Below are 27,892 nucleotides of genomic sequence, written 5' to 3'. Positions count from 1 at the left end.
TACTTCTTACCCAAGTCTTTAGATAGTTTTACTTTTGTTTTCAGTGACAAACTTAGTCTGTATCTAAGAGTTTTTATTATGTAATATGATTTGATTATTTTCTACTTTATCAGGTGCCTTTTCATTTCTTAGCCTTTTGCTTCCTTTGTCTTTAGCAATAACTGTGTCCTGTGCTGTGAAATCTCATTCCTCACTCTAAAATATTACTGTTGGAAGTATAAACTGGCACAGGCTTACCTTTACAATCACTGGAAGCAACTCCTGTGTTCATAGAATTTGATGGTGTTGTGTTCCTTTTAATGACATGGAGAGATGTCCATGGTATTTTAAATGAAATAGGCTGTTTGCACGTTTTGTTACAAAAACAAAATTATGAAAGGTATAAACCTAAAATTTGTCAGCCTAAGTTGGGAAGGATGACATTTATTATGAGTAGCTTAATATAAGTGAACTTTTTGTTGAAACATAATAGAAATATACATGAATAATAAATATATAGCTTAATGATTTTTTTTTTTTTTTTTTTTTTTTTTTTTTTTTTTTTTACAAATTAATGGTAGCCATGTTATCAGCCCTGGATTAAGAAGTAAGACATTTCATAGTTCCAGAAACTCTTCCTAATACTCACACAGTCACTATGGCATGTAAGCACTCCCCTGACTTTTTTTTTTTTTTACTAAAAAATTTTTTTTAATGTTTTTTTATTTTTGAGACAGAGAAAGAGCATGAACGGGGGAGGGTCAGAGAGAGGGAGGCACAGAATCTGAAGCAGACTCCAGGCTCCGAGCTGTCAGCACAGAGCCCAATGTAGGGCTCGGGCTCACAGACTGTGAGATCATGACCTGAGCCGAAGTCGGATGCTTAACCGACTGAGCCACCCAGGCACCCCAGCCCCTGACTTTTGATACCATAGTTCCATAGGTTAGGATTGCTGCATTTGACTGTGTGTAAATGGGAATCTCTTCTTTTGCATTCAGCTTCTCTTGCTCATCTTGTGACATTTTATCCGTGTGGGGTGAATCAACAGTTCATTCACTCTCCTTGTGGTACCGGTTTCCATTGTATGAACATAACCACAATGCATTTATCTGTTCTACAGTTGATGGAGACTTGAGTGGCTTCACTTTGGGGGTTAACAAGAGTGTTACTGCTATGAGCATTCTAATGTGTGTCTTTCAGTGAAAATTTATGTGCATTTCTCCTGGTTTTGCGTAGAATTTTTGGGCTGTGGGTTGGAATGTGTGTGTTCAACTTCAGGGGGCATAGCCAAAGAGTTCTCCAAAGTGATTGTGCCATTTCATTGTTCCCATGTAGTTAGAGTATGACAGGTCCAGTTACTTGCCAGAGCTTAGTATTTTAATCATTTAGAGCCATTCTGGTGGTGAGAAGTAGTAGCTCATTGTGGTTTTATTTTTATTTCCCTGATAAATAATGAGGTTTAGCACTTTTTCATATTTTTATTGGTTTATTGGCTAATGTCTTTCGTGAAATTCCTCCTCCAGTCTTTTGCTTATTTTTCTTTGGGTTGTCTCTTTCTTTTCTGATTGATTGATAGTTCTCCATAGTCTGATTGCAAATTCTTTCTCAACTATATGCATTTCAAATTATTAGTGATTTTTTTTACTAAGTTCTTTTATTTACATTTTCTGACATTTTAACAGAGCCAATATTTAGTTTTTACAAGAAGCAAAGAGTAAAACCATTATCATTTTGAAGAAGCAAATTCCCTAAATCAGGCAAAGACAAAAACCATTTTATCTCACTTATATGAGGAATCTTAGAAAAGACAAAAACAAGCAAATTAATAGATACAGAGAACAGATTGGTGGTTGCTGGGGGCTGGGGAGTGGGCAAAATGGGTTAAAGGAGTTGAAAGGAAACAAACATCAGTTATAAAAGGAACAAACTTCAGTTATAAAATAAATCATGGGGATAAAGCATGGTGACTACAGTTAATAATACTATACTGCATATTTGAAAGTTGCTAAGATAGTAAATCTTGAAAGTTCTTATCATAAAAAGATTTATAACTGTGTGGTAATGGATATTAACTAGATATATTGTGGTGGTATCTAGGATTATATACAAATATCAAATCATGTTGTATAACTGAAACTAACATAATGTTACGTGTCAGTTATATCTCAATAAAAAACAAATTCCTGTTTCTTGATCTGCTTTACCTTTCTTCCCCTTTCCCTTCCATTTCTTGGTTTTCTGAACAAGTGGTCTGAAATTCTGCTTTCTCTGTCCCCTCCAGCCACCCATGTTTTAGCCTTCTTGTGTTACTAAAGAGGGGATCCCGACTGGCAAACTTAGAGGTGGGTGTCTGGGCTCTCCTCCTGGTCTTTCTGTTCCCTAGTCCCTTGTTAACTATTGATACCACTGGCTACCCAGGCCTTGCACGTTTCTTCTCACTTCAGTTTCTAATGACAGTGAACCTCCTGGTCCTTCCTCTTCTTCTTCCTTCTGTGCTTTGCTTAGCCCCCAGTTGACATCTCCTGTGCACCCCTCTGGAGATGTTTTCCCAGCAGGGCCCTCTTAGCTTTCTGGAGTGGTTGGGCAGCCTTGGCCGAGTGCTGGAGGCCACTCCCTCTGAAGAACACTGCTACCTCTAACTCTAACACCTCCTACCATTCCCAGCTCCCAGTTAGATACCTGGCCCTTGAACATCCCTTCCTCCTTCACTCCCAACCATCATCTTTCCCCTCAAACCAGCGACGTCTCCTCTGCTCCTGTCTGTCAGTGGGACCGACCATACTATCACATGACCCAGGCGTGAAACAGTGGTCATCTTTGCCTTCTTCCTTTGATCTGCAGCCAGTCTGAGGCTAGATGCTGTCATTCTGCCCCTTCCGTAGTAGCTCTCACGCAGTAAGAGTAATACAAACAACAATAGAGACGATGGTGCCTGTTTGTTCCTGTGGAGTTTTGTGCTTTGCAGGTGTTACGTCACTGAATCCTATAATGGCTTTTTGAGATAGTATTGTTAACTTCATTTTGCAGAGGAGGAACTGAGGCCCAGAGAGGTTAGGTACCTTGCTCATGGCCACTTTTTGTCAGGTGGAAGAAGCAATTCTAAATCCTGCTTGCAGGCTGTGCTTCTTCGCTCTACTTCCTTCCTTGTAATTCTACTTCCCGTCCCCCTTCCTGCCTTACCACTTCTTGCTCAGATAGCATTTCCCTCCTAATTTGCTTTTTTTTACCCCATTCTAATCCATCTTCCAAAAAATGTCAGGTATATCGTCCCCAAATTTAACTCTGTTCGTCTCTTTTCCCAGACTTACTCACAGTGACTACTTTAGAACCAACAGGAAGATGGATTCTTCAAATTTGCTTTTATAAACCAAAGTTTGGTGTTGGACGTCTCATAAGGTTGAAGTGCTCTCTGTCAATAGGCTGTGTATTTTCTCATACTGTTTGCAGAATCTGGAATGTGCCCCTTATGCCTCAGTTCTGCTTTTCCTCAAATTCTTCAACGCTCAAGACCCAACTCAAATGTTCTCCCTTACCTGAAACCCTTCCTCTGCTGCTGCAATCAATTCTCTGTGAACCTCCAAGCAGTCTGTCACTGTCCTTTCTGCTGCAGTAACTGATCACTGAATTTTTATCAGTCACTTCTTTGACATCCCTGCAAACACCAGTGGAATTCTCTATAATAAGCATTTTATTGATTTGTTTGATAATTTTTGGTTAAGAACACAATAAAGGGAATTTGGGCACATTGCTGATAAAAGCTGTGGATAATCCATTCCAAAGTCTAAGGGATAAAGTGAATGTGTGAGTTCTCTAGGGCTGCTGAATGGCTTACAACAGTCAGTCAATCAATCAGTAAGTAAGTAAGTAAGTAAATAAGATTCATTCATTCACAATTCTAGAGAATAGAAGTCCAAATTCAAGGTGTACATTGACAGGGCCAGCCTCTAAAGGGTCCAGGGAAGGCTGTTTCCTTGCCTCTTCCAGTATATGGTGGTTCGCAGCAACCCTTGGCATTTCTTGGTTTGTGGACACATCACTCCAATCTCTGCCTCCATTGTCACATGATATTCTCCCCTTTGGCCATCATATGGCCATCTTCCCTTTGTGTCTTTGTTTTCTTACAAGGGCACCAGACAGATTAAACCACCACCCTACTCCGATATGATCTGTCTGATCTGACCTGATGTCATCTGCAATGACCTTATTCCCAAATAAGGTCATTATGTTAAGCATGTCTCTTTATTCTGATGTTTTGACATCTGGGGCTTTACTGATCCTGGGGAGCCTTCTCTCCTGGGGCTAACCAATTCCTTGAGATAGGAAACTGAGCATGTTTTCCATATGCCAACCAAACCAGAGCCCCTTTTCTCTTCCAGACTCTGTCTTTTGGGCTCTTACACTCCAAGTCAGTATTCTCCTGCCCTAATCAGGGCCAGGTACCAGACATCTGAGCACAGCCCCTGTACCTCAGAGCCTGCTGAAAGAATTCAAACCAACCAGTCATTCTAACTCTGCCTCACCTGTTCCTTCACATGGAAACCACAATAAAGCCCCATGACCACACTTTCCCCTTCTTCCCTCTGCCCCTCTCCTGACCCTGGCGCAGCCCGATGTGGTGTCCTGTGCCTTCTGTTTCTAGGGATGTGTGAGTATAAACTTCTTCCTTCAAGTCAGTCGTTTCTATGTTTGTGTGTCTTACCATACCTGGTGAAAACAAACCCCACGCACATTTTAAAACAGGCATGTTCTGAGCCGTTGGAGGTTAGGGCTTCAGTGTGTCTTTTGGAGAGAGAGAATGCAACCGGTAAGTGGGAAGAATCTATCTGCTGATGTTTTACTTGCATTCCATTGTGGGGGCAGTGAGCCAGTGACTGAACTCCTTCAAGTGACGGGCAGACTGGAAGTGTAGCGTGCCAGGGTGAGAAGCTGGAGTAGCCCTCTATTCTCAAACATCACCCCAGGGAGAGGCACTAATTGCGTTCGCATGGAAATTACCTCATAGGAGAGGCTCAAAGACTAAGGAGAATAAGGCAAAAGATAGCTTTCCTCTCTCTCTCTTTCTCTCGAGAAGTGGCAAAATACATTTAAATTCTCTGTTTAAAGATGTAGAACAGATGAACCTTTGTAATGGTTGATTTTTAGGACTGTATTTGATTCTGAGTAATCTGGTTTTTTTTTCTTCTTTCTCTTCTTCTTTTTTTTTTTTTAAAGAAAGTGGAAGCCCAGAATCTCGTGTCAATGCTATCCATTTCTTGGTACACAAACTGCCAGAGAAAAATAAAGAAATGCTGGATATTTTGGTGAAACACTTAACAAAGTAAGCCTCTTTTTCCTTCTAACTTTTTCTGTTTCACTCTGGGTGCTGTGAAGGGTTCTTGGATTTGTAACAGTTGGAAGTGGGGCTGTCTACACAATACCGGGGGCCACGCCTGGAAAGGCAGGCTGGACATTTGACTCACTGTGTGTGTCTTGGACAAGACCATTGAAATACGATGCTTTTGTGAAGTCGTATAATTATTTTCTTAACATCACTGCCAGCAACTTGGGGTTTGATTGGAAGTAAAAGAAGAGAATATTATACACTTCCCTGTACACAGATTCTGGAAATGTGATTATAAGTCTGTCAGCGAATTTAGCCTGGTTTCACACCTACCTAACTCTAAGTTTGAACATGTCCTTGAAGTTTGTTTAATCCAGTAATAGGTAGTAATTTCATAGGATCCATTCTATTTTTTATTCCTTCTTTAAAAAGCAAGCAAAATCTAATCACTCAGTGGAAAAATTAGTCCTTTCTTCAAATATAAATGATTCTTCGATCACTATAATTATAGAATTTTAGAGGTAAGTGGAAGCTGAAGAATGCTGTTTTAGAATTTATTTTTTTATTTTATTATTTATTTTTAGTTTACATAAAAAGAAACTGAAGGCCAGGGAATATTATGACCTGCCAAGTGTCCTACTACTGGCATAGTCATTCGTTCATTCAACATATACTTACTGAATGCCTTTTGTAGGTGCTAGTGGATACATAGATGAACAAAGATGGACAAATTCCCAGCTTTCATAAAGTCCCTTCTTTCTAAGAGGAAAATAATCATCATCAGATTACAAATAAAAATACAAAATAATTTCAGATAAGTGGTTAAAAAAAAAACAAAATAGAATGAGGGGTTAGAGGATATATATTGGGTGTAGGACTACAAAGAGGGTTATCATGGAAGGTATCTGGAGGATGAGACCTTTGAATTGAGGTCTGAATTAAGTGTCAGGGCTTCTGAGAACAGTTGTCCAGGTTGCTCACTGCACGGTGTATTGGGCCAAAGGGGTGAATGCGGGTGCTCAAGTTCTGGGTGCTTGTGAAGCCAGTTCTTGCAAGAGTGCCATACAGTCTGGTCATTACTGGAAGCCAAGGGTATAAATGTCTGGGGAAGGAGAGGATATTCTAAGTAGAGGGCAACAGTAAATGAAGATCTTTGAGGGGCATAAGCCTAGCATAAACATAGATTTATTAAGAACACCATTGTGGTTAGAGCAGAGTGTCACAAAGAGAGTAATAGTAGGAAGGTAGGCAGGGGCCTCATCATCTAGGGTCTTGTCAGATCCTGTTATTTCAGACATTGAGGCATTGAGGAAAATGGAGTCTCTTGACTCCTTGTTTTTGTTTTGTTTTTTTTTTATTGTATTGTATTGTATTATTTTTGAGAGACAGTGCGAGTGGGGGCAGGGCAGAGAGAGAGGGAGACAGAATCTGAAGCAGGCTCCAGGCTCTGAGCTGTCAGCACAGAGCCCGACGTGGGGCTTGAACTCACTGACCACAAGATCGTGACCTGAGCTGGACTCCCAACCGACTGAGCCACCCAGGCACCCCTTCTTGACTCCTTGTTTTTAAGGAAATACAGAGTTGTAGAATAATGTACATTCCTCAGTTATTGCCTCTCTTTTAACTGGAGACCTATCTTTCCCCCCACGTCTATGTTAGTGTTTCACATCACTCCAAGCAGAACTTAATGACTGTGGCAAATTTGGGAGTGGTGTTTGGACCAACTTTGATGAGGCCCCAGGAAGAAACTGTTGCTGCCATCATGGATTTGAAGTTTCAGAACATCGTTGTGGAAATCTTAATTGAAAACCATGAAAAGGTAAACTCTCTGTTGTTTTCTCCTTAAGGAAATTCCTGTTTTTGGCTTTACCACCAGATGAAACTGTCCTCTAAGATCCTCCCTCCCCCATTAAATGATGATATTACTCTGATGATGAGCTTGGTTCTGAGAAGTTCCCACTGAACTTGTGTCTTCTGATGGCTTTCCATAAATCTGAAGTTTACTTGGTCTTCTGTTGCCTCAGTAGTTTAAGGAAGAAGCATTTAACCCAGATGCAAATGAGTATCTGCAATATAATACTGGAATCTTCAGGTTTTTTGCTGCCTTGAGTCCTATCCTTGGATTTCTCAAATTCTATTTCTGTCACACAGGGAAAATATTTTTGCCAATCTGTGTCAGACTCTCCCTAGAAAAACACACATGAAACTCCCCCTGTCTCCCAAATTGTGCTAACAACTTCAGGGGATTCATATGCATCCTTGATTCTGGGAACCCCAGATTAAGAATCTCTGGTTTAAAATGAATAATCTCTTTGGTGACACATCTGCTCACTTGTTTCTCTGTAATCAGGGGACTATGGGGTTTTGAAAATACGATAGATTCTTTCAAGAACTTTTATGTAATTTTTCCTCATCCTCATTATAGATGAGGACCTTGCTTCTAATTGTCCTCACTTCTTCTAAGATAGGGAATTTGAAAACTGTTAAAATCCTTGGTTACTCATTTGCTTATTAAAAGTTTGTTTTAATTTGTTGGTTCTTTTCAACTGAGATTATATTCTGTGCCGAGCATGTATTAGGTGCTAGGATGTGAAGACGAACATTACAGCCCCTGATGGAAAGCAGCTCGCAGTATGTGGGGTACAGGCTGTCTGGGGACCTGTATCTTATAGCACTTATCCGTGTCTAACATGTTATGTAATTTGTTTATTGCCATAGTTACCTGTTTCTCTCTGCCAGGTCCTTGAGGGCAGAGATCTTTTTTTACACTTAGAATAATACCTGGTACATGTTGGATGTTCAGTTAATATTTTTTGGCTGAATGAATGAGCTCAATAAATTTTGAAGGGGGCAGAGGAGCGAGAAGGAGACAGAGGTGTTAGGCTCTGTGAGCAAAGCACAGCGAGAGCCTTGCTGCATTTGCTGTTTGCTAGAGCAGTTCTAGCTTGCGTGAATACTGGTTCCCACTGAAGAGTTAAGGGTGAAACCTAGTCAGAGATTTTCTTTCCCAGTATAGCATAAGCAGCTTGTTTATGGGTGTAAGACGTTTGGGTTTTTGTTTTGCTTTGTTTTGTTTGTTTGTTTGTTTGTGGTGCCCTAAGCTATCCAGACAGCCTCAAGGAAAGATGGCTACTAATCATTTTTAGAAAAAGAAATAATTAGACCCACAGGCTTTGAAACAATGCTTAGTGGTACAACTATCATTAGGTGAACTCCCAATTAGGGAACTTTCATGCAGTTTATTTGTGAAAATACTGGCTCTGGGTCTTGCTCTCATATAAAAGGATCTCCATTTAATGCTGCAGCTTCCTATTTTCTTCTTTTATTTGAAGCTGAGAAGGTAAGTTCATGATTTTTCTGCTGGGAAGTAGATTGTGCTGCTTCCACCTTGTTAACAGACCTTATAGGAATTTCTAAGTGGCGCTGGTGAGCCAATTATAATGGTTACAGCGGATGAAACTGAACCAACTCTCAGAGAGGAAGCTTCCTAGAGCTAAGTAGAAGGCTTGCAGGTTTCCCCTCTGCCTTTCTGTGGCTACGATAGATAATGCTGCAAATGCACAGCCAGTGTGAATTGAAGCAGTGAGTTTCCTATCAAGAAGGGGGTAGGGGGGCTGTTGAGTTTCAGATTCTTCACTGTGTGCATGGGGTTAGGTTTGGATGTACAGGGTTGCTTGGGTTGGGGAGCTGTTAGCTTGGATTAGTTCTAATTTCTGAGAACTTAATTTCCCCGTTTCCTCCTCTTTTCACTCTGATTTCATCCTTGTCCACTTTCACTGCCAGCTCTTTGTCCCACTCAGCTGGACTTCCTCTCAAAGTCCAGGCTCAGCTCTGAGGAAGGATATCTCTACTGAAGAGGGTGGCTGTGTAGAAAAACTTCATATGGACGCGTGGACCCACAGGAGCCAGAGGCTTCGTTGGCCACAGATCCATGTTTACCACCCAGAGATCTTGTGTTTGACTTGAACATTGTGAGGGAGGGATATGGTTCCTCTTAGTAAATGCTTGAGAACAAAATAAAAGAGAGAGGGAGGGAGGGTAGAAGGGTTAAAAAGAAGAGTCTTCTGGGGGAGGAAAGAATTATAATAGACAGGGGGATAGAAAGGAGGGGCAATGAGAGAGAATGAAGAGACTTAAGTAGTGTCTATGAAGGAGAACAGACAGAGGGGAAAGTGACAATAGAAGGAAGGCATTTTCTTTTCCTCACTTATGTTTCCATCCTAGGAATGTGAAAAATGCTGCCTCTGACCAGGAAAGTCACCAAAGCAGAAGAGGAAACTTTCAGCATATAATTAAAGCAAGAAAACACTAGATTAATTTTGGAGTTAGAAAAAGGCCTGAGTTAATCTGCCTTGGAGATCACATTTTATCCTAGCCTCTTTGCTGTTTTCATAAAACCCATATGTACTCTATAGGAAACTTAAATCGACATGTTTTGGCTTCCTTCCCACACAGTACATTAAGATGTTGTTTTAAAAGAAGCATTCACGGGCCAAAAATATCATCAAGGTCTTTCTTCCCGTGCAAACCAGAAAATTGCATTTCCCAGGTGGAAAAGGGTACTGTGAAATTCCCACCGATTTTCAAGTTGGGATTTTGCCTTAGAATTTATGGGGTTTGCCTAAGTTTCATTGTTGACAAAGTATACTTGTTATGGATTAATGGGCATGTTCGTGGTGGGTGCCTTCTCAGAGTTGGATGTGAGATGTGGGGGAAGTGAGGGCAGTGAGTCCTGCAGGGGAAAGGAAAGGTCTGTCCAACAGTAACGGCGGGATGCGGTGGAGAATAAGCGCTCTCACAGAGATGCGGAGAAAGTTGCTGAGACTTCAGAGGCGGATTTGTGTGTAACTGTGAGGAATCTGGAACGTTTCCTGACTAGGTGGTTTGAATAGGTTTTAGAAGAGAGTTTGAACAGGTGGAGTATGTTTTAAGAGGACATTTCAGGTATGGGGGAATCATGTAATCAGAGAAGCACAGAGAGTAGGTGTGTGTTATGGGAATGCGGCTCCTGTTGGAACATAGGTGAGTGGTATGAAATGAGATTGGAAAGAGGTTTGGACCAGGTGTAGGGAGGCTGGGAATGCCACCATAGGACTTTTGGATTTCACTTTATGGGTACCAGGGCCTCTCCTGGCTTTCAAGTAAACTGCTTCAGGAAACAGGGTTAATCTGCTTAATCTGGCAGCAGGGTTAGCGAGTAGAAAGTAGAGTAATAACAGACCAGGTGAGGGGGTCACACGGCATGTAGTTGAGGACATGGTTGTGACAGTGGAAGTTCAAGGGTGGCGGGCATCATCTTGTGAGGCACAGTAGACACAATCCAGGGTCTGGATCTGTGGGCCATCTCAGAGGAATGGGTCATAAATCATGGTCAGTGAGTCACACCTGAGGACCCAATGCTGGAAGAATATCGATGTCATTAATAAAAAGAAGAAAAAAAAATTGGGTTTGGGGCAAGAGTTCAGTTTACGGTGTGCTGAATTTTATTCATCTGGATGTGTAACAAACAGTTGGAGATGTGGGGCTCCAACTTGTGAGAGAATTTAGTGGAAGGAAGTATAAAAGGCAAGAGATTGGCATGGCGCCGTTTGTGTTATATGCTTTTGGTCTACTACCTGGGGTACTTACCTCCTGTAACCCTAGTGTTTACATGTGTGTATGTGTGTGTATATACACACTTAAAATGGATATATAAAGTAAAAAATATTTAAAGTATTGCATATATACCTAATAGTATGCCTGTACGTATACACAATTCTTATTACACATGCGTCCCTTTATACCATGTAAGAAAACTGAAGGGTGAGAGGTTAGCTTGCTTATGGGCACACAGTTGGTGAGTGGCAATGCTTGGGTCGAGTTAAGGATGGTTTGACCCCAAACCTTTGCTTCTCATCACTAGGAGAAGATTAAGAACAATATCTTTGAGCAAAACACTGAGATTTTTCTATTAGTGATAAAACAGGAACCAGAAGAAACCCAAGCAAGTTCAGTGTTAGGGTTGTCAAGGGGCATTGTCAGTGATGCCGGATGTTGTCCCTGTGGGAGAGTACGACTGTTTACTCCAAGAGTAAAATGTCTGTTGGGAGCAAGAGCCGAAGTTGACTTGTAAGGGTTTAAATGAGTGTGTGTTCAGGAATGGGTGATAGCAAGTAGAGATCTGCATGTGTTTTTCCCTGTAGGACAAGAACAGACAGGAGGAAAAGTCCGAGCAGACAGGACAGGGATGGGAAAGAGTAGGGGAGGACTGCTGGCACTTGAATTGTATACAGCTTGCTAATCACTTTTAATTCTAACTTCCTGTTATTTCTGGGATGGGGAGCTCTTTAGAGGAGCTTAGTTAGACAGGTGGGTAAAGAACCCTCCTGGGAGTTAACAGTTTGTTGAAATAGAGCTCATTCTGCTCTTTTATACATTTTTAGTGTCATAAAAGAAATTTGTGTTGATAATGCGACACCCTCCTTGTCTCTCCCCAAGTCCCTGAGGGCCCTGGAAGATTATGAAGAGCCTTTGAGAATCATCAAAGAAAACATTAATATTGGTGTGGTTTTATTATCTTATTTCATGTTAATACTTAAATTGGCAATTCATGTAAAGTAAGAAATATGTTACTTTCAACCAAATCACTTGACATAATATATAGAATTTTTTTTAAAGTTTATTTATTTATTTTGAGAGAGACAGAGACAGCATGAGTTGGGGAGGGGCAGAGAGAGAGGAGAGAGAATCCTAAGCAGGCTCCACGCTGTCAGCACAGAGCCCGATGTGGGGCTTGAGCCCACGAAGACCCGAGATCATGACCTGAGCTGAAACCAAGAGTCAGACGCTTAACCGACTGAGCCCCCCAGTGCCCCGATAGTATATAGAACTTTAATCCAGATTATAGGCAGGCCTTGTTTTATTGTCCTTCGCTTTATTGCCCTTCACAGATACTGTGTTCTTTACAAATCAAAGGTTTGTGGCAGCCTTGCGTTGACATGTCCATTGGCGTCATTTTACTTTGTGTCTCTGTCACATTTCACATTCTAGTAATTCTCCCCATCTTTTAAGCTTTTTCATCATTATATTTGTTCTGGTGATCTGTGATCAGTGATGACAGTTTGCTGGAAGCTCAGATAATAGTTAGCATTTTTTAGCAGTATTTTTTAATGTCAGTTCATTGTCTTTTTAAACATAATGCTACTGCAGACTTAGTAGACTACAGTACAGTGTAAATACAGCTCTTACGTGCATTGGGAAACCAGAAAATTCATTGGACTCGCTTTATTGCAATATGCACTTCATTGCAGTGGTTTGGAACCAAACCCATAATATCTTTGAGATATGCCTGTATATTTATCTTATTAAGGATTATAATTGGGTTTTCAAGGTGATATGCCAAATGTGGTGCCCTGCTTGCTTTTAGCTCTGTGGGATGCTTCAGTTTGCTCTGATTTTCACTGATTCTGTGATGGCCATTGGGTCATGAAGATTTTGTCTAGTGTTAGCCTTTATATACTACAGTTTCTGTGGGCCACAAGGTACTGAGAGATAATCACATTTTATTGGCATAAAACTTTTCCTTGGTGAGGATTCTTAAAAGTTTGTCAAAATAAGCAGTTTAGTCTTTGAAATAGATACTCAGGCAGTCTGCGTCTCCTTTTTCCTGAGAAAATGGAGGCCTTTTGTGATGATCATGGTTTGTGGAAAAGGCTGATGTTTTGTTCCTGCTCTGAGGTTTCAGTAACCTTCCCTGTAATCTCTGTTGCAAAATCCTTGGGTAGCCAGTGTCCCTCTAGTCACAGAGGAGACAAGGTGAGATGGGCATGTACGTTTTCTCTCAGGTGTGCAGCACACTCAGAATATTAAATTACACACACACACATAAAGAGTATCAAATGGCACATTGCATTACTCTTGTTAACCTTGGGACAAACTTTCGGACCTGCACCCTTGTCTTTGCCAAAAGCTAGAAGAATATGTCTCTGCCCCCAGGTTCCATGGTGGAAGGGATGCCCTGTTCAGTCCCAACTTGCAGTTCAGAAGCAGCCACATGTGGACTGGTTTGGGTTTGGGGTAGCCCACTCCTCCACTCCTGTTGCCGCAAAGACAAGGCACATCCTGGCCTTTCTGCAGGTTGGTCTCTGTCATCCTTGAATATGAAGGAGGCCCGAGTGAGTGGTATGCCAACCATTTTCTTTGAGGTGCAAAGAACCTTTTAGTCTTAAAACATGCCTGTCATTCAGGGGGAAAAAGAAATCTCTTTTTAAAAAATTCAGCCTAAAATGCTTCTTGATAAAGCTTTGCTGGCCCAGGGTTGCTAGGCAGCACCAGTTTTCATATGAGAGAAAAATAAATATCTTAAACAACAGCAACAATGATAAAACTCCAAAATTTCTAAAAGCTTTATGGCTGCCTGAGTAGTGATGGTTCAGTACAGAAGTTAAAACCCCATGGCAAGAGGATCTGACAAATTGTAGGGGGTGGGGATGGCTTTTTCCCTTATTCCAGTTTTCTTGAATGTTGGCATCTTTGGCATAGCCGTGGAGACTTCCTTTACTGTTAGATTTTTTTTTTTTTCTCAGCAGGGCCTTACATTTCTCTGGAGTGTTTATTTTTTATTTTTATTTTTCTTATTAATATGAAATTTCTTGTCAAATTGGTTTCCATACAACACCCAGTGCTCATCCCAGCAGGTGCCCTCCTCAATGACCATCACTCATCCTCCCCTCTCTCTGGAGTATTTAAAAAGAAGTTTTAGAGCCACAGAAAACGTTCTGTCTGCCTTCCTCCTTTCTTGAAGGAGAGTCATAAAATAATGACATTATCTTCTCAATTCTCTCTTCATTTTGCTATGGTACAGGAAGTCCCTTCTCTGCACTGTAGTGTGGCTCTGGGGTAGGGAGTATTTTCCCATGGTACTAGCGTGGTTTGATAAAAGAAAATTTGGGAGATACAGTTCTTAAGTTCTGCAGCATTTAGTGTCTGGTGTAGACAAAGCACTGGGCCTATCTCAAGAAAATTGAAGAGCTGCAGTATGGAAGGGGAAGTAGATTTATTTTTTATCTAAGAAAGCTTAGTATAAGCGAGCAGAACTTGCTAGGAGGTGAGTTTTTGATTCAGTAGAAGGAAGAACTTCATAATATTTTTGATGATGAGAATGTGTTCATGTTGGAGATGGAGACTGAGGAGTTGGAGAAAGCGAGCAGGCCTAGGAGGTCTGGCCCACTCAGAGAGTTCTCTGCCAAAGTCTCTGGAGACGCAGAGCTGCAAAGACAGGTCCTCAGAGTATAGCTTGGGGCATGGAACTTGGCATTCTATCAGTATTTGTAGAATTAAGAACGATGGGGAATATGATCCTTTTGTTCATCTCTCCTTTAGGAGCAACACCAAGAGTTCTTGGAAGAGAGAATAAGGGGATGGGGTGAGTGAGGAGTGAGGGGGTAGGGGGGGTAGTGGGGAATGGGTAGGTGAGTGATGGAAAAGGTGCCGTCAGATGCCTTTTCTTAGGGACAGGATAGTGTGGGGTGTTTATGGGCTGGACTATTTGCAGGGACATGCCCACTTTTATTTTCTTTTATAAAATAACTCTTCCCCCCTCCCAAAAGCTTTCAGAGCTGTCTCTGCCACATCTCTCGATATAAAATTGAGATCAGCAATAATAGTCAATATTGACAAAGGGATGACTGTGCACTAGGCACTAGGCTTAGCTCCTTCTCTGACATTTTACTGAAATACTCTGGAGAGTATCACATAATGTAGCATACATAGTGAGCTCTAAAATGAAATTCCTTGTGTTGGCATCTCAGCTCCACTAAGTTATGTGACTTCTCTGTGACCTGGGCACCCTCTTGACTCTCATCCGCTGAAGTACCCGTTCACTAGAGTGGTCACAAAGGTGAGGTGAGCTGACCCACGTGAGCTCCTCCTCTCCCTGCTGTTCTACAAATAAGGAAGATGAGGCCCAGGGAGGCTCGGTAATTTGCTCAAGGTCATAGTCCCAGAGAGAGTGGCCAAGCTGGAATTTGAACCCAGTTTGTCTCCAAGGCCTATCCCTTAACCCTACACTGTCACTGTCTGCTAAGGTATGTATAAATACACATTACACAAATAAATACACACATTTTATATTAAACTGTAATGACATATTTGTATTTTTTAAAAGACTTGAATTTTTTTAAGAGCAGTTTTTTAGTTTACAGAGAGGGAAGTATGGAGATTTCCCATATGCCCCTTGTCTCCTCCTCCACCTCCCCATACAGAGTCTCCCTGGTATCCACATCCCTCCACCTCAGTGGTACATTGGTACAATCGAGGAGTCTTCACTGACACGTCATTATTGTCCGAAGTCCAGAGCTTCTTTGGGGTTCACTCTTGTGCTATACATTCTGTGGGTTTGGCCAAATGTGTTATGACACATACTCGTCATTTTAATGTTATCAGCATATTTTCATAGTCCTAAAAATCCCACGTTCTACCTGTTCATCTCTTTCCTCAACTGCCCCCCACTTCCCAGGTCCGGCACTCACTGATTTTTTTTTTTTTAACTGTCTCCATAGTTTTGCTTTTTCCAGAATGTCATGTAGTTGGAATTGTATGTAGCCTTTCAGACTGGTTTCTTTCACTTGGTTATATGCATTTAGGGTTCTTCTATGTCTTTTCATGGTTTGATAGCTTATTTCTTTTTAGTGCTGATTTATTTGAATTTTGAGGGATCCAAGGGGTTTATATGATCATTGTACCTGGTGGGCATGGACAGGAATGCCGACTGCTCTCAACTGGCCATCTCCCCCCTTCTTCAGGTCATTCTCCATTTGCCACATCACACGTGACAGGCAGCCTGCTTCTGACATGTCGTCTCTTTGGGGTCATCAGGCTGTGCCAGGCCACTCAGCTCAAGTTTGCCAGAACCTCTAGTGAAGCTCTGTTATCATCTCTCTCCTTGTGTTTATCACCATCAGGATTATTAATATATGATAATAGAAAGGCTAGTATTCACTAAGTTCTCATACTGCTAAGTATTTTATATCATGATCTGATTTAATGCCCTGCTCAACAGCTCTGTGAAGTAGATATTATCTTCATCCTCATTTTACAAATGAGGAAACTGGAGCTTAGGGTAAGAATTTGCTTAAGGTCGCACAGCTGGGATTTAAACCCAGGACTGTCTGCCTCTGGAGGTGGGACTGTTAAGGAGGCCTAGACTATATTGCTGCTTTGTCAATTCTAAACAGCTTTAAGTGGAAGGTTTTTGTGTGGTCACTGCCTAATAGGCCGGACAACTACATTCTGATCCTCAGCAACAGCAGATCTAGAGGATATGAAGATTGAACTAAATCACTAAAAGCAGAATGTTTTAGTGTCCCAAATTTTCAGAAATCCAAAATTACATCAAATAGTGTAAGTGGGAAAATATAAACATGAAGTATTGCTTCAATAATATGTAAAGAACTGATTTTTCTAAACTTTAATCCAGAGTATTGAGAATAGGCTACATGGTTTTAGCAAAACATTTAGAATTAAAAACAATAGATGTTTATATTAATAAAGTATGCATACTGTTGAAGTCTATGCAATGATAATATGGCCACTTGCATCAGACTAGGATACCTTCAGAGGAAAATTTTTTTCCCTTTCTTTTCCTGGAAAGATGTCCTGCTACTTGGTAGACAAGATGGGCTGGGAAAAGGGTATTTTTCTAGACTCTGACCTCCGTCTCTTCCCCTTTTACCTCTCTTGGGTCCTTCTCGTCTGTACTGCCCCACAGTGATTTAGTACATATATGTCCTGGAAGATAGCCCAGCATCTCTGAGAACTGCTCACTGTGGAATTCATCCCTCTCGTAAGACTCAGTGCCACTCTAATCTCGATCTGCTGACAAGAACTGGCTATACACACAAGAGTAGTTCCTCTGGAGTCTGGTCTGAGTCACGGTCTCTCCTCTGGAGATCTGGAATTGGGATGGGGAGAAACCCAGCCTGTTACTGTGAGATAGCCCGTGGGCTTCAGACTGAAGGAACCCCAGTGGTGGGTCAGATGCCCGGTGGAGAAGGCAGAGCACTGGAAAGGATGGGGAGTCTCATGGGAAGAAGGTGCTTGGATCAGTTGATTAAGTGTCCCACTTCAACTCAGGTCATGATCTCACAGTTCGTGAGTTCAAGCCCTGCATCAGGTTCTGTGCTGACAGCTCAGAGCCTGGAGCCTGTTTTGGATTCTCTGTGTCTCTCTCTCTCCCTCTCTCTTCCCCTACCCCACTTGCACTCTGTCTTTCTCTCAAAAATAAAGATTAAAAACAAAATTAGTAAGGGTGCAGAGGTGAGAAATGGAGAATTGTTGGTTGGCTCTTGATGGCCACAGGTTACTAATTCAGAGCACTTTTGAGTTTCAGCTCTTTGTCCTTCCTGCTGATTCCTTTTAATAAATCCCTTTTTACTTATGTCAGTTTGGTCAGTTTTGGTTATAACCAAGTCATCTTTGGACAGTGTGAGAAAATTCACAGTGCAGCATACCTACAATTTATTCATCGACTTTGATTTAACTCAGTTTATATTTTGGTGCCGTCACATAGCTCCAGCATGTTCTTGAGGCTGGCTGCTACTTAGGCCCAGTCCTTATGAAAATGGATCAGGTGCATCTGGTCAGTAGAATTTCAGGTGGAAACGGGTATTTCGAGGTCACCCAAATCTGAACCTGTTGCTCTATTCCCGTGGTTTTAACTAGAGCTTCTTTAACTTTCTTCAGTTTTCTCAGACCAGTATTTAAACGAGAAGTGTCTTTTATCTAGATAATTGTTTTCCTAGTTGTTGTTCTCCAACCTGATAGACCCATTTTATCCTCCGTTGCATTCTTACACATCTCCTGGCTGTTTGGGCCTCTGGTCTGCCATTCAGTCAGTCATTTTAAAGTCTGTTCCTTCATCTGACATACTTTTCCTCTATCTAGAGCAATAGTTTTGAAGCTTTAATACATTAGGACTCAATTGAAAATTTAATGAAAGCTTTGGGTCCTGTTCCCAGCAAATAGTATATTATATATACACAAAAGAAACGGTACAATTTTAGGAATTTCAGGGACTCCCAAGTCAAGAACCTAGAACCATGGGGAAACCAAGAGCTGCCGTATATCCATGAGAAGTTAGGGTCTAGAACCTATCTTCTGGCTTAGCCTTTCTTGTCTTTTGCTGTTGACTTATTTTCTGTGTTTCTGCTCAGGAACTGGGAGGGAACAGGTGAGGATGTTACTCATCTCAGATTCTTGCTTTAGTTCATCAGTGATACTTTATTGTTTGTGCGCCTTCTGTGGGGCCAGCCACCAAAGAAACCCTTTATTGAGATACTTATGGGTGGCGCCTGGGTGGCTCCATTGGTTAAGCATCCACCTCTGGCTCAGGTCATGATCTCGTGGTTTGTGAGGTTGAGTCCCGCATAGGACTTTGTGCTGATAGCACGGAGCCTGGAGCCCACTTCAAGTTCTGTGTCTCTCTTTCTCTCTGCCCCTCCCCTGTTCACACTCTGTTGCTCGCTCTCTCTCTCTCTCTCTCTCTCTCTGTCTCTCTCTCTCTCTTCCCAAAATAAATAAACATTAAAAAAAATAAAAAAAATAGTAATGGCTCAGTTTGGCTATGGAAAGAAGGAGCCCACACTGAAAGAAAGGCATTGTGCTAAAATACTGGACGACAGCCATTTTCCATTATTTTGAGATGTGGTGATGTTCAGATTTCTGCCTGAGTGGGAAGAAGAAGGCAACTGACTTGGGGAAGTCTGATGAAGGCACCTCTGTCCTGGCCAGGTTTTCGCACCGCAACCTTGTTGTCTCATTTAAATTCTTCTGAATTGCTCTGATATTAAAACCATTCTGAGACACCACTGCTGCACTAGGTCGGTGATTGACCACGTACTAGTGTTTTAGTCCCTGCATCTTTAGCATGGCAAACACTAGTGTCCCACCTAACTAAACGTTTTGAATAATGAATGGTAGCCGGAAAAATGGCTAAATTAAGGGTTGACAGTTTTAGCTCATGCACACTGGGGCATAACAGTTCTATTTCTGCTAGGCTTCCACAAATTCTCGAACTTAAAGTCAGAGTGGATAAAATGTCTATTTGATGAAGCAGGCTGCTACATAGAGCCCTCCAAATAGAAGTCTTCCTAGTAAATGTAGTGCCTGCCCTTCCTGGGTGTGCTTAGAGTCCTCAAGACCACCCCCATGTTTGGGGATGTGTTGGAAGGGGGCATGGGACTTAGCATATAGTTGTACTCACAGCTAGTTTCTTCATAGCGATGTAGTAAGGACACACAGAGAAGAATTTGACAAACCAGGTGGACTCTGGAGAAATCCACATGTAGTTTTGCTTATGTTCTCTCCTCTCAGGAGTGGTCACACAGAGCAGACTCTTCCCCGAGCACTGAAAATGCAGCAACACGTGTGATACTTCTGTTCTGGAAAGCCCATTAGAGACCAGTGCCTATTGGGAGGTAGTCACATAGGCATGCTTTGCCCACTGTATACCAGGATTCCAGACTCCCAGAAGGAAAGCACGTGTTCCATATAACCCCCGCATATGCACATTTATGTACAAACAGCTTAGGCATGGTAGGCCATGCTAACTTGTAAGGGACTGTTTTATATCCATTTAAACAACTGTTTACCAGCCTAGTTCCCAGATGCCAACCAAGGGCTGACTTTGCAAGCAGGCCTTTCTAAGGATGGCCATCTTAGGCCTGCTGTGTTTACTCTCTCCTATACACTGGGCCTCTTCTTTTTTTAAAAATGTTTTAAGTGTTTGTTTATTTTTGAGAGAGAGAAAGAAAGCAAGCGAGCATGCATGAGCAGGGGAGGGGCAGAGAGAGAGACACACACACACACACAGGATCTGCAACATGCTCCAGGCTCTGAGCTGTCAGCACAGAGCCCAACGCAGGACTCGAACTCACGAACTGCAAGATCATGACCTGAGCCAAAATCAGACGCTCAACCAACTGAGCCACCCAGGCACCCCTCACTGGGCCTCTTCTAACTGCTGGTGTGAGGAATGTGAGGGCAGGGGTGATGTTCTCTGTCTTTGGGATTCATAGCCTTTTCTCCTTTTTTGCTTGGGAAGTGTCTTCTCCATTCTGTTGGGGAAGTGTGTATTGTCAGGCCTATTAGGAAGTACAGGATTAACTTTATTGAGGAGCATGGGAATCGACATGAATGTGGTCAGTGCAGGTCAAGTAAATTTCAAACCACGCAGCCTTATGTTGCTGGACTAATTTGGCACAGGATGAAAAGTCCCTTAAAAGCTCTCCTTGTTTTAACTTTCCGGTTGGTTGATTTCTCCTTGAGAGTGACCCCAAAGGGCAGGAATCAGTTTTGTCAGGTTTATTTCTGTTCTCACCCTTCAGCTCTATTGAGCGCTGTCATTGGAGGCCCCACATTTTCTCAAGGATCAAGGTGCTGCTCTGTCTGTCCTGCCCTCCGTCCTTGGCGTCTGGTCAAAACCCCCTTCCTCAGCTTGGCCTAGGCTTTGTAGTATCTGGTTGACACTGACCCTCCTCAAATCTGCTCCCTCCTCTATTTACCCTTCTGGATTTTTCTCTAAAAAGTTTTTTTTTTTTAATTTTTTTTTATTAAAAGGTTAAAAAAAAGTTAAATCCTTCAATCAGGATTTGTTAGGTGAGTTTGTCATCCAGTATTAATGCTGTCTTCCTCCTCCTGTGAGCTATTCCAAGTCATTATTTCTTTTCATGTAGATATTTGTAGAATTATTCTCTCTCTCTCTCTCTTTTGGCATGTAATCATGCTACCAATACCCTCTAATCCATAGTGATTTAGGGGAAGAGTTTGATTTCCTTTTGTGTCATAGCTCCTCTCTTGACCAGGTAGTGATGGCTTCTGTCAATCTTTGCATAGTATTGTGTCTTTCTAGTTACTATAGAGATAAAAGCTTCTAGAATTCTAGAGTAAAATCTAGTTACTTAAAGCTCTGTAAACACCTGTGCTAAGTCTTGAATCTGGTTCAAAATAATCTGGGGACTTGGATGAATTAAGCTAGCCATCAGTTAGTGACTGAGGTAGTTAGGTGATGTGCCCCTAGGAGTTTATTAAATTACTTTTTACTTGTGTGTGTGTGTGTGTGTGTGTGTGTGTGTGTGTGTGTGTGTGTGTGTATGTATTTATATGTATAGATCTATCTATCTATATATATCCATATATCTCATATTATTCACGATGAAGTTATATGATCTGATTTTTGGTGTTGGCATCATTTCTTTTATCCAGTTATCAATTCATTCAACAAACATCTGTTAAGCTGCTCTTTCATGCCTTGCACTCTGTGGACAGGCACAAAAGCTTAAGAAAAAAAAAAGCAGGTCTTGCTTTCCGGAAGTTCAGCGTTTAGTAAGAAAGACAACGGTGTTCGTAACTGACACAGTGGAAATCCAGTAACCTGGCCTGAAGAGTGTGTGTTTGAGTTTGGACCTATAGGAAGCTGGTAGCTTTCTTTGTCCAAAGCCAGGTTAAGACCATTGCTATACTTTGAAGACTAAATGTAGTAGGCATTCCTTTGTGAATCAACCCAGTTGTTTCTTCAGAAGATATTCCATTCACAGCAGTGTGTTGGCCTATGGGAGATCTAGTGGACATATAAAATTCAAATTTCCTTTCCCTGAGCACTTTAGTTAGTCTGCTTAGGAAAGAGGGTCAGCACTAAGGGCTTCTTGAGCACCTGATATTCCAGCCACTGGCCAGCTCTCGTTCAGACGAACCACGGATCAACCCGTCAACCCTGAGAGGGTAGATAGTATTGGTTGTGTGTTTTGTTTTTTCATTTTCTTGTAGATAGTAGTGTTTTTTTTCTGCAGTTTACAGACTAATGAAAGAAACGGAAGCTTGGAGAGTTGAAATTAACTTACCCAAGGTCACACAGCTTGCTTTATTCATTTACAGCCTGCCTTGGTCCAAAAAGGATTTCAGGCAGTTAAGCCACACAGTTAGAAAATTCCTTGTGGTCTTTCTACTGTCCCAAGAAAAACAAGACCATATTTTTTTCTTTTTAAGCTTAAATGATTCATAGTGTTTCAGGCAGTATTACTACATGGATAGCTCCAAGTTTGAATTTTACAAAAGTGCTTACGTATGTCTCTGTTGGAATGTGTAGGAGTCAGAAAGGAAATCTCTGTATTCGATTTCATAAAGTCATGAGCTTTATATAGTTGCTTGAGCCACACATGTCAGTGCTTGGTTGTGTGTACAAGAAAGTTCTTATTAATCATTGCACAGCTGGTGTGTTGTTTGCCAGCATTATTACTTATTCTTAATTACCAAAAGTGCACATGGGCTGCAAACTATAGATTGTGCCAAACCAAACCTCTAAAGTGGTCGAACTGATAGGTTTTGGGGAAGATTTATAATCCTTTGTAAATGATAGCCGTGCTGTATATATTCATATAAAGAAACAGTGTACATCAGAAACTCACACAAAATCTGGATCATAATCTCAAGTATATGATTCTCAATATCTGCCTCCTGTTCTCTTTAACTTGTTGCTGAATCAACTTGGCTTGTTTTGTATATTGAGAGTAGAGTTTATTTATATTTTATTTAGGAAAGGCTCTGCCTTTTTTAAGGTACTTGTTTTTCTTTCCCTAACTCAGCAATGAGTAGAAGTGGAGACATTTTTTTCTCCAGGAAAGCCTTCAAACCCTTGATTTCTCTCGAATGTCATTTCTGTTGAGATGGAAATGGTGGACATGACCACTAAGAGGATTAGTCATCGTTTTCAAAATTTAATGAAGGAATTAGGTCATTTGTGCTTAATGTGCTAATAAGCTCACAGAGTAAGCTGTAGTTACTGATGGATTGATGTGGAAGGGTCTTCGGAATGATCATTGTTTCTTGTGTGTACTCCTTCTATTCTACAATTTCTGCAGGATGGTGTTACCTGCCATGCCCAGGGCCACAAACACCTGCAGCTGAACTTTTTTGGAAGTCCTCTCGGCTTTATCCAAATTCTGTGTAGCTTAAAAGAAAACTCTTTCACTTGACTTTATTATTCAGATGAATCCAAACTATTGTAAATGGCTTCTCAGTTTCCATTGTTTTCCATTCTTGGCAGGTTTCCTGCTCATCACTATAGGTTAGTGGTTCCTAACCAGTTTTTATGTTTCACAGGTCTGTGAGAATTTTATGAAAGACAACAATCTCATTGAAAAAATACAAATGCATATGGACCATTTACATACAATTTGAGGGTATACACTAATACTGAATTCTCTAAGAGACCTCAACTGGGAACCCTGGCTTGCTGAAATGAACTTGGATGATACTGAAATAACTTAATAAAAATATGTGGCCCATTTTTACGATGCGGGAGTGCGGGAAGTAGCGAAGTTTAGCAACTTACAGGTTTCTGCATGTGATAGTGTGTTACCTTTTACTTATGGCTTTACCAGTAGTATTTATTGTCCACTTATTATCTAAAACAGATATCTCAAACACATGTTTTAAGATATCAAAGACAGAGCTCAAAAATCTTACAATATAAACTAAAAATAAGTTAAAGGAAAAAGACAAAAAAATAAACAAACAAAAAACACTTTGGTATCAGTCAAATTGAGGAAAAGGCCAGGGATCAGCAAATGATGTTTTTAAAAATTGGCATGGGCCATATCTGTTTTACTCCTAACTCAACCTTCCACAGACATGGTACGGAACAGATGCATATGTAATCCTCAGAATCCCTTTTGGGAGGGAGGTGGAGAAGATGGTTTGGGCAGCTTTGGGTAAGACTTGCAACTTCCACAAAGGTAGAAGTTCCTCCTGACCATCCTAGCCTCCCACCAGAGAAAGGAGACTAGGTGGGGTGTGACTTCCTCTCATAGACACTGCAGGGTCAGTGATCTCTGGCAATAGACAGAAAATCAGAAAGAAAACCTCAGAATCAAAACTAAATTTTAAAAAAGAGCTTCTATAAGAGAAAAAGATGGGAAGAATGAACCCTGAGAGTAGGGAGGGGAATCCCATTTCCCACCCTGATAACTTGTAACATGAACATCTAGAAGTCATGTCTCTTACCTGGTCCAGCTTCTGCCTAGTAAATGGTGGGAAGTGGTGATAAAGTGGCCAGCTAGGACAGAGACTTCTGGCAGGGGCTGAAGGGCCCGGGGCCTCCCCTGGAGTTTGTATAGCCCAGGCAGAGGGAGTGAACACAGGCACAGGTGTTTTGGCAAAACCACAGAGATGAAGTGAGAGAGCAGGTTGCTTATAGCCCTGGCTGTGTCCTTGTCCTCCCCATCCTTATTGGTTATGGACTCAAAATGTTGAAGCCCTAACCCCAATGTGACCTTATTTGGGGATGGGGTCTTTAAAAAGGGAACCGAGGTTAAATGAGGTGATACGGATGTGTCCCTCATCCAATTGGACTGTTATAAGAAGAAGAAAAGGGACCAGGGATGCACATGCACAGAGGAAAGACCGTGTGATGACACGGCAAGAAGGCAGCAATCTGCAAGCCAAAGAGAGAGGCCTCAGGAGCAACAATCGTTGCTGGCACCTTGGTCTTGGATTCCCAGCCTCCAGAGCTGTGAGAACACACATTTCTGTTGTTGGAGCTGCCCGGTCTGTGGTGTTCTGTTGTGGCAGCCCAAGCTGATGAACACACCATTCTCCAGCAACAGAACACTGGGCAGGCAAAACTGCAGTGTGTAGAAGAAGAAAACAGACGTCCACAACATGGGAAGAGATTCAAGGACGTGTCACCCGTGGTGTCATGGTGTGAATAAAGTGTTGACAAAGCTGCCCATTTAAAACACTAGTATGGTTGAAATGAAACAACCAAAAATATCCAGCGTGTAGTCAATGAGCCTATATTGCAGAAGGAGAGGAGAAAATGTGAACTATAATTGAAAAATCTAAGAACTACTGGTCTAAGGAAGAGAAGAAAGGAACTTACTAAAATTTATCTCTATAGAAGAATTATTTATTTATTTATTTATTTATTTTTAATTTTTTTTTTTTAACGTGTATTTATTTTTGAGACAGAGAGAGACAGAGCATGAATGGGGGAGGGACAGAGAGAGGGAGATACAGAATCTGAAACAGGCTCCAGGCTCTGAGCTGCCAGCACAGAGCCCAACGCGGGACTTGAACTCACAGACCGCGAGATCATGACCTGAGCCAAAGTCGGCCACTCAACCGACTGAGCCACCCAGGCACCCCAGAAGAATTAAATATTTAATGAAATGGGAGTTAAAAAAAATAAAATGATGAAGGAGGGGTTTTAAAGATACTTGCTGAGCTAAGGAAACAGACTGACACATGTACAACGTTTTAAAATGAACAAATTAAAAATACCAAAATAGAATAAAAAATTAAAAAACAAATTACCCTCCTTAATGGAACAGTCACATTCAATGAAAGGAGAGACACAAGTCAAAGAAACAGACACACAGGGCAAGAATGACCCATCAGAAGTCATCACAGGAGTACAGAATGAATGCAAGGAACAGAAATAATTTTGATGATAAAACAGAACTTTTTTCTGAATCAGAGTGAGACCATAATCTGATCAAAATGTTCGCTGAATTTCAGAAAACATCAATCTGAATAGTAAGTCCTTCAGAATGATCCGTGTAGAGACAAACTGATTCAGTTATTAGATTTTAAGGAAAAATAAAAAACACTGGGAGTATACATCTGGTTGCCTCATATTTTCCTACAGCAACTCAGAAGACAATAAAAGCAGTGTTTATAGGTCTTGAGTATCTATTTTTGGCTACAAAGAAAAATCCCAAATTTCAAAAGGCAGAAATAACACAGACCATCTTTTTTCCCCCCTGATCGGTAATATTCTAAATCTAGAAATTAGAAGCCCAAAAAAAAAAAAAAAAAAAAGAGTCCTTGGTCATCTGGAAGTTTAAAGACTTTCATGATTCATGGGTGAAAGTGGAAATAAAAAAGTTGTAGAATACCTAGAAAAATATTATGAAAACAAGCTTATCAAAACTTAAAGGATAGTGCAAAAATTATGTTCTAAGGGAAATGTATAGACTTAAATAACTGCATAACCAAGCCAGAAAGAATGAAATAAGTTAAATTTCCACCCACCTACATCCCCAGAAATTTGAAGAAAATATGAAAGTTGAAATTAATTAGGAAAGAAAAAAGTGGTTTTTATAAAACCTCTTGCATTTTTGGTAGATTGGGGAGCATAAAATAAAACAGATTTTCTTGGCTAAGCTAGTCAAGAAAAACAGGGGTGGGAGAGAAGGCTCACATACATAAAAAGAAACATGTGAAAATAGCCATAGATACACAGTGCACAGAACTTTGAAAATCTGAATAAAATTAGTGTACTAATAAACAGAAAACGTTCAAAGAACTGCCATCCCCTGCTCCCCCCCCCCCCCAAAAAAAAAGCACCAGGCAGAGATATTTTCACAGGTGAATTTTAAAGTTGGAAGAAACCATTTAATAGGTAAATCAGTTAGTATTTAAACTGGTCCACACTATAGCAGAGGAAAGTTTCAACTTCTTTTTATGATGCTGGTGGGGCACTAATGCCAAAGCCTGTCAGAGATAAAGTTGTAGATCAATTTTACTTATGCATATTGTGCAGAGACCTTAAATAATACATCATCAAGTAACAGCAGTATTTTAACGGGATAATATTTCAGTCTAAGTTGAATTCACCCCTGAAATACAAGGGTGGTTCAATATTAGGAAATACATTAATATAATAATATGCCATATTAATAAGTCTAAGGAGAAAATCTTACAGCAGATGCCTAAAAGCTGAGGCTTTTACATTATTCCTAACGTAATACTTGAGTAAAGCAGAAATTGTGGATGCTTCCTTAAAATGATTTAAAATGTATATTTTAACCCTTAAGTTCATATTCTGTTTAATTATTGAAATACTTAAAAGGTTGATGAAATCATGACATGGCTCACTGTTACTATTGTCCTAGAAGTATGATATAAGAAAAGCAAGAAACAAAACAGAGCTAGTTTGAAAACTAGAAGGGGGAGAGTTTGCATTATTTACAGATGCTTGTACACGTGGATAGCCCCAGAGAGCAGATTGAAGAGCTCTTAGGTACACTAAAATGATTCATTGGGATGAAGGATTAAAAGTAATTACCAAATCGATAGCTTCCTTATATACCGCAGGGCATCAGAAAATACAGCGGGAGAACAGGCGTGATTATCAGTGTTATCCGAAAAGATGAATTACCTGAACGTAAGCCTAAATCAAGAAAAGATAAATCACTGGCGTGTGAGCCTAAATGAAGAGATGAAGAGCACCTATGTGAAGAAAGTTATAAAGTTCCACCCATGGGACTTTCCCAGATGAGGGAAGTCCCTAGGAGGAGGAGGAAACAAGTGTGTGTGAACTGGAACAGACTTTGTGAGACTGTTCGCAGTGTCCCGCAAGGTGTAGAATGCACCCCTGTCCTGAAGGCCATCTCTCTAGTACAAAGTACTCTGCAGATACTGTCAAAATTTTGCAAAAATGTAGAGCGTGTTTGCTGCCATTGACGTCTACTGTATCTCTCATTGCAAAAATCAGACAGCCTTGCGGCGCCTGGGTGGCTCAGTTGGTTAAGCGTCTGAGTTCAGCTCAGGTTATGA

The 27,892-nt window shown here is 41.0% G+C and overlaps 1 protein-coding gene across 4 annotated transcripts in view; it reads left to right on the top strand.

Annotated features, from left to right (window-relative positions):
* The window catches only part of ARHGAP10 (Rho GTPase activating protein 10), a 322,459-nt gene that overhangs the window by 213,139 nt on the left and 81,428 nt on the right, over positions 1–27,892 (top strand). For all 4 annotated transcript variants that reach the window (XM_042983812.1, XM_042983811.1, XM_007091814.3 and 1 more), the window contains 2 exons: positions 5,191–5,296; positions 6,959–7,118. In XM_042983812.1, the coding sequence (XP_042839746.1) occupies positions 5,191–5,296; positions 6,959–7,118 (266 nt within the window). The remainder of the gene's footprint in view (positions 1–5,190; positions 5,297–6,958; positions 7,119–27,892) is intronic.

Source organism: Panthera tigris, chromosome B1 (genome assembly GCF_018350195.1).
Source record: "Panthera tigris isolate Pti1 chromosome B1, P.tigris_Pti1_mat1.1, whole genome shotgun sequence".
In the NCBI taxonomy this organism is placed as follows: domain Eukaryota; kingdom Metazoa; phylum Chordata; class Mammalia; order Carnivora; family Felidae; genus Panthera; species Panthera tigris.
The sequence above is the reverse complement of the archived record's forward strand: the minus strand, read 5'-3'. Positions and strand labels throughout refer to the sequence as shown.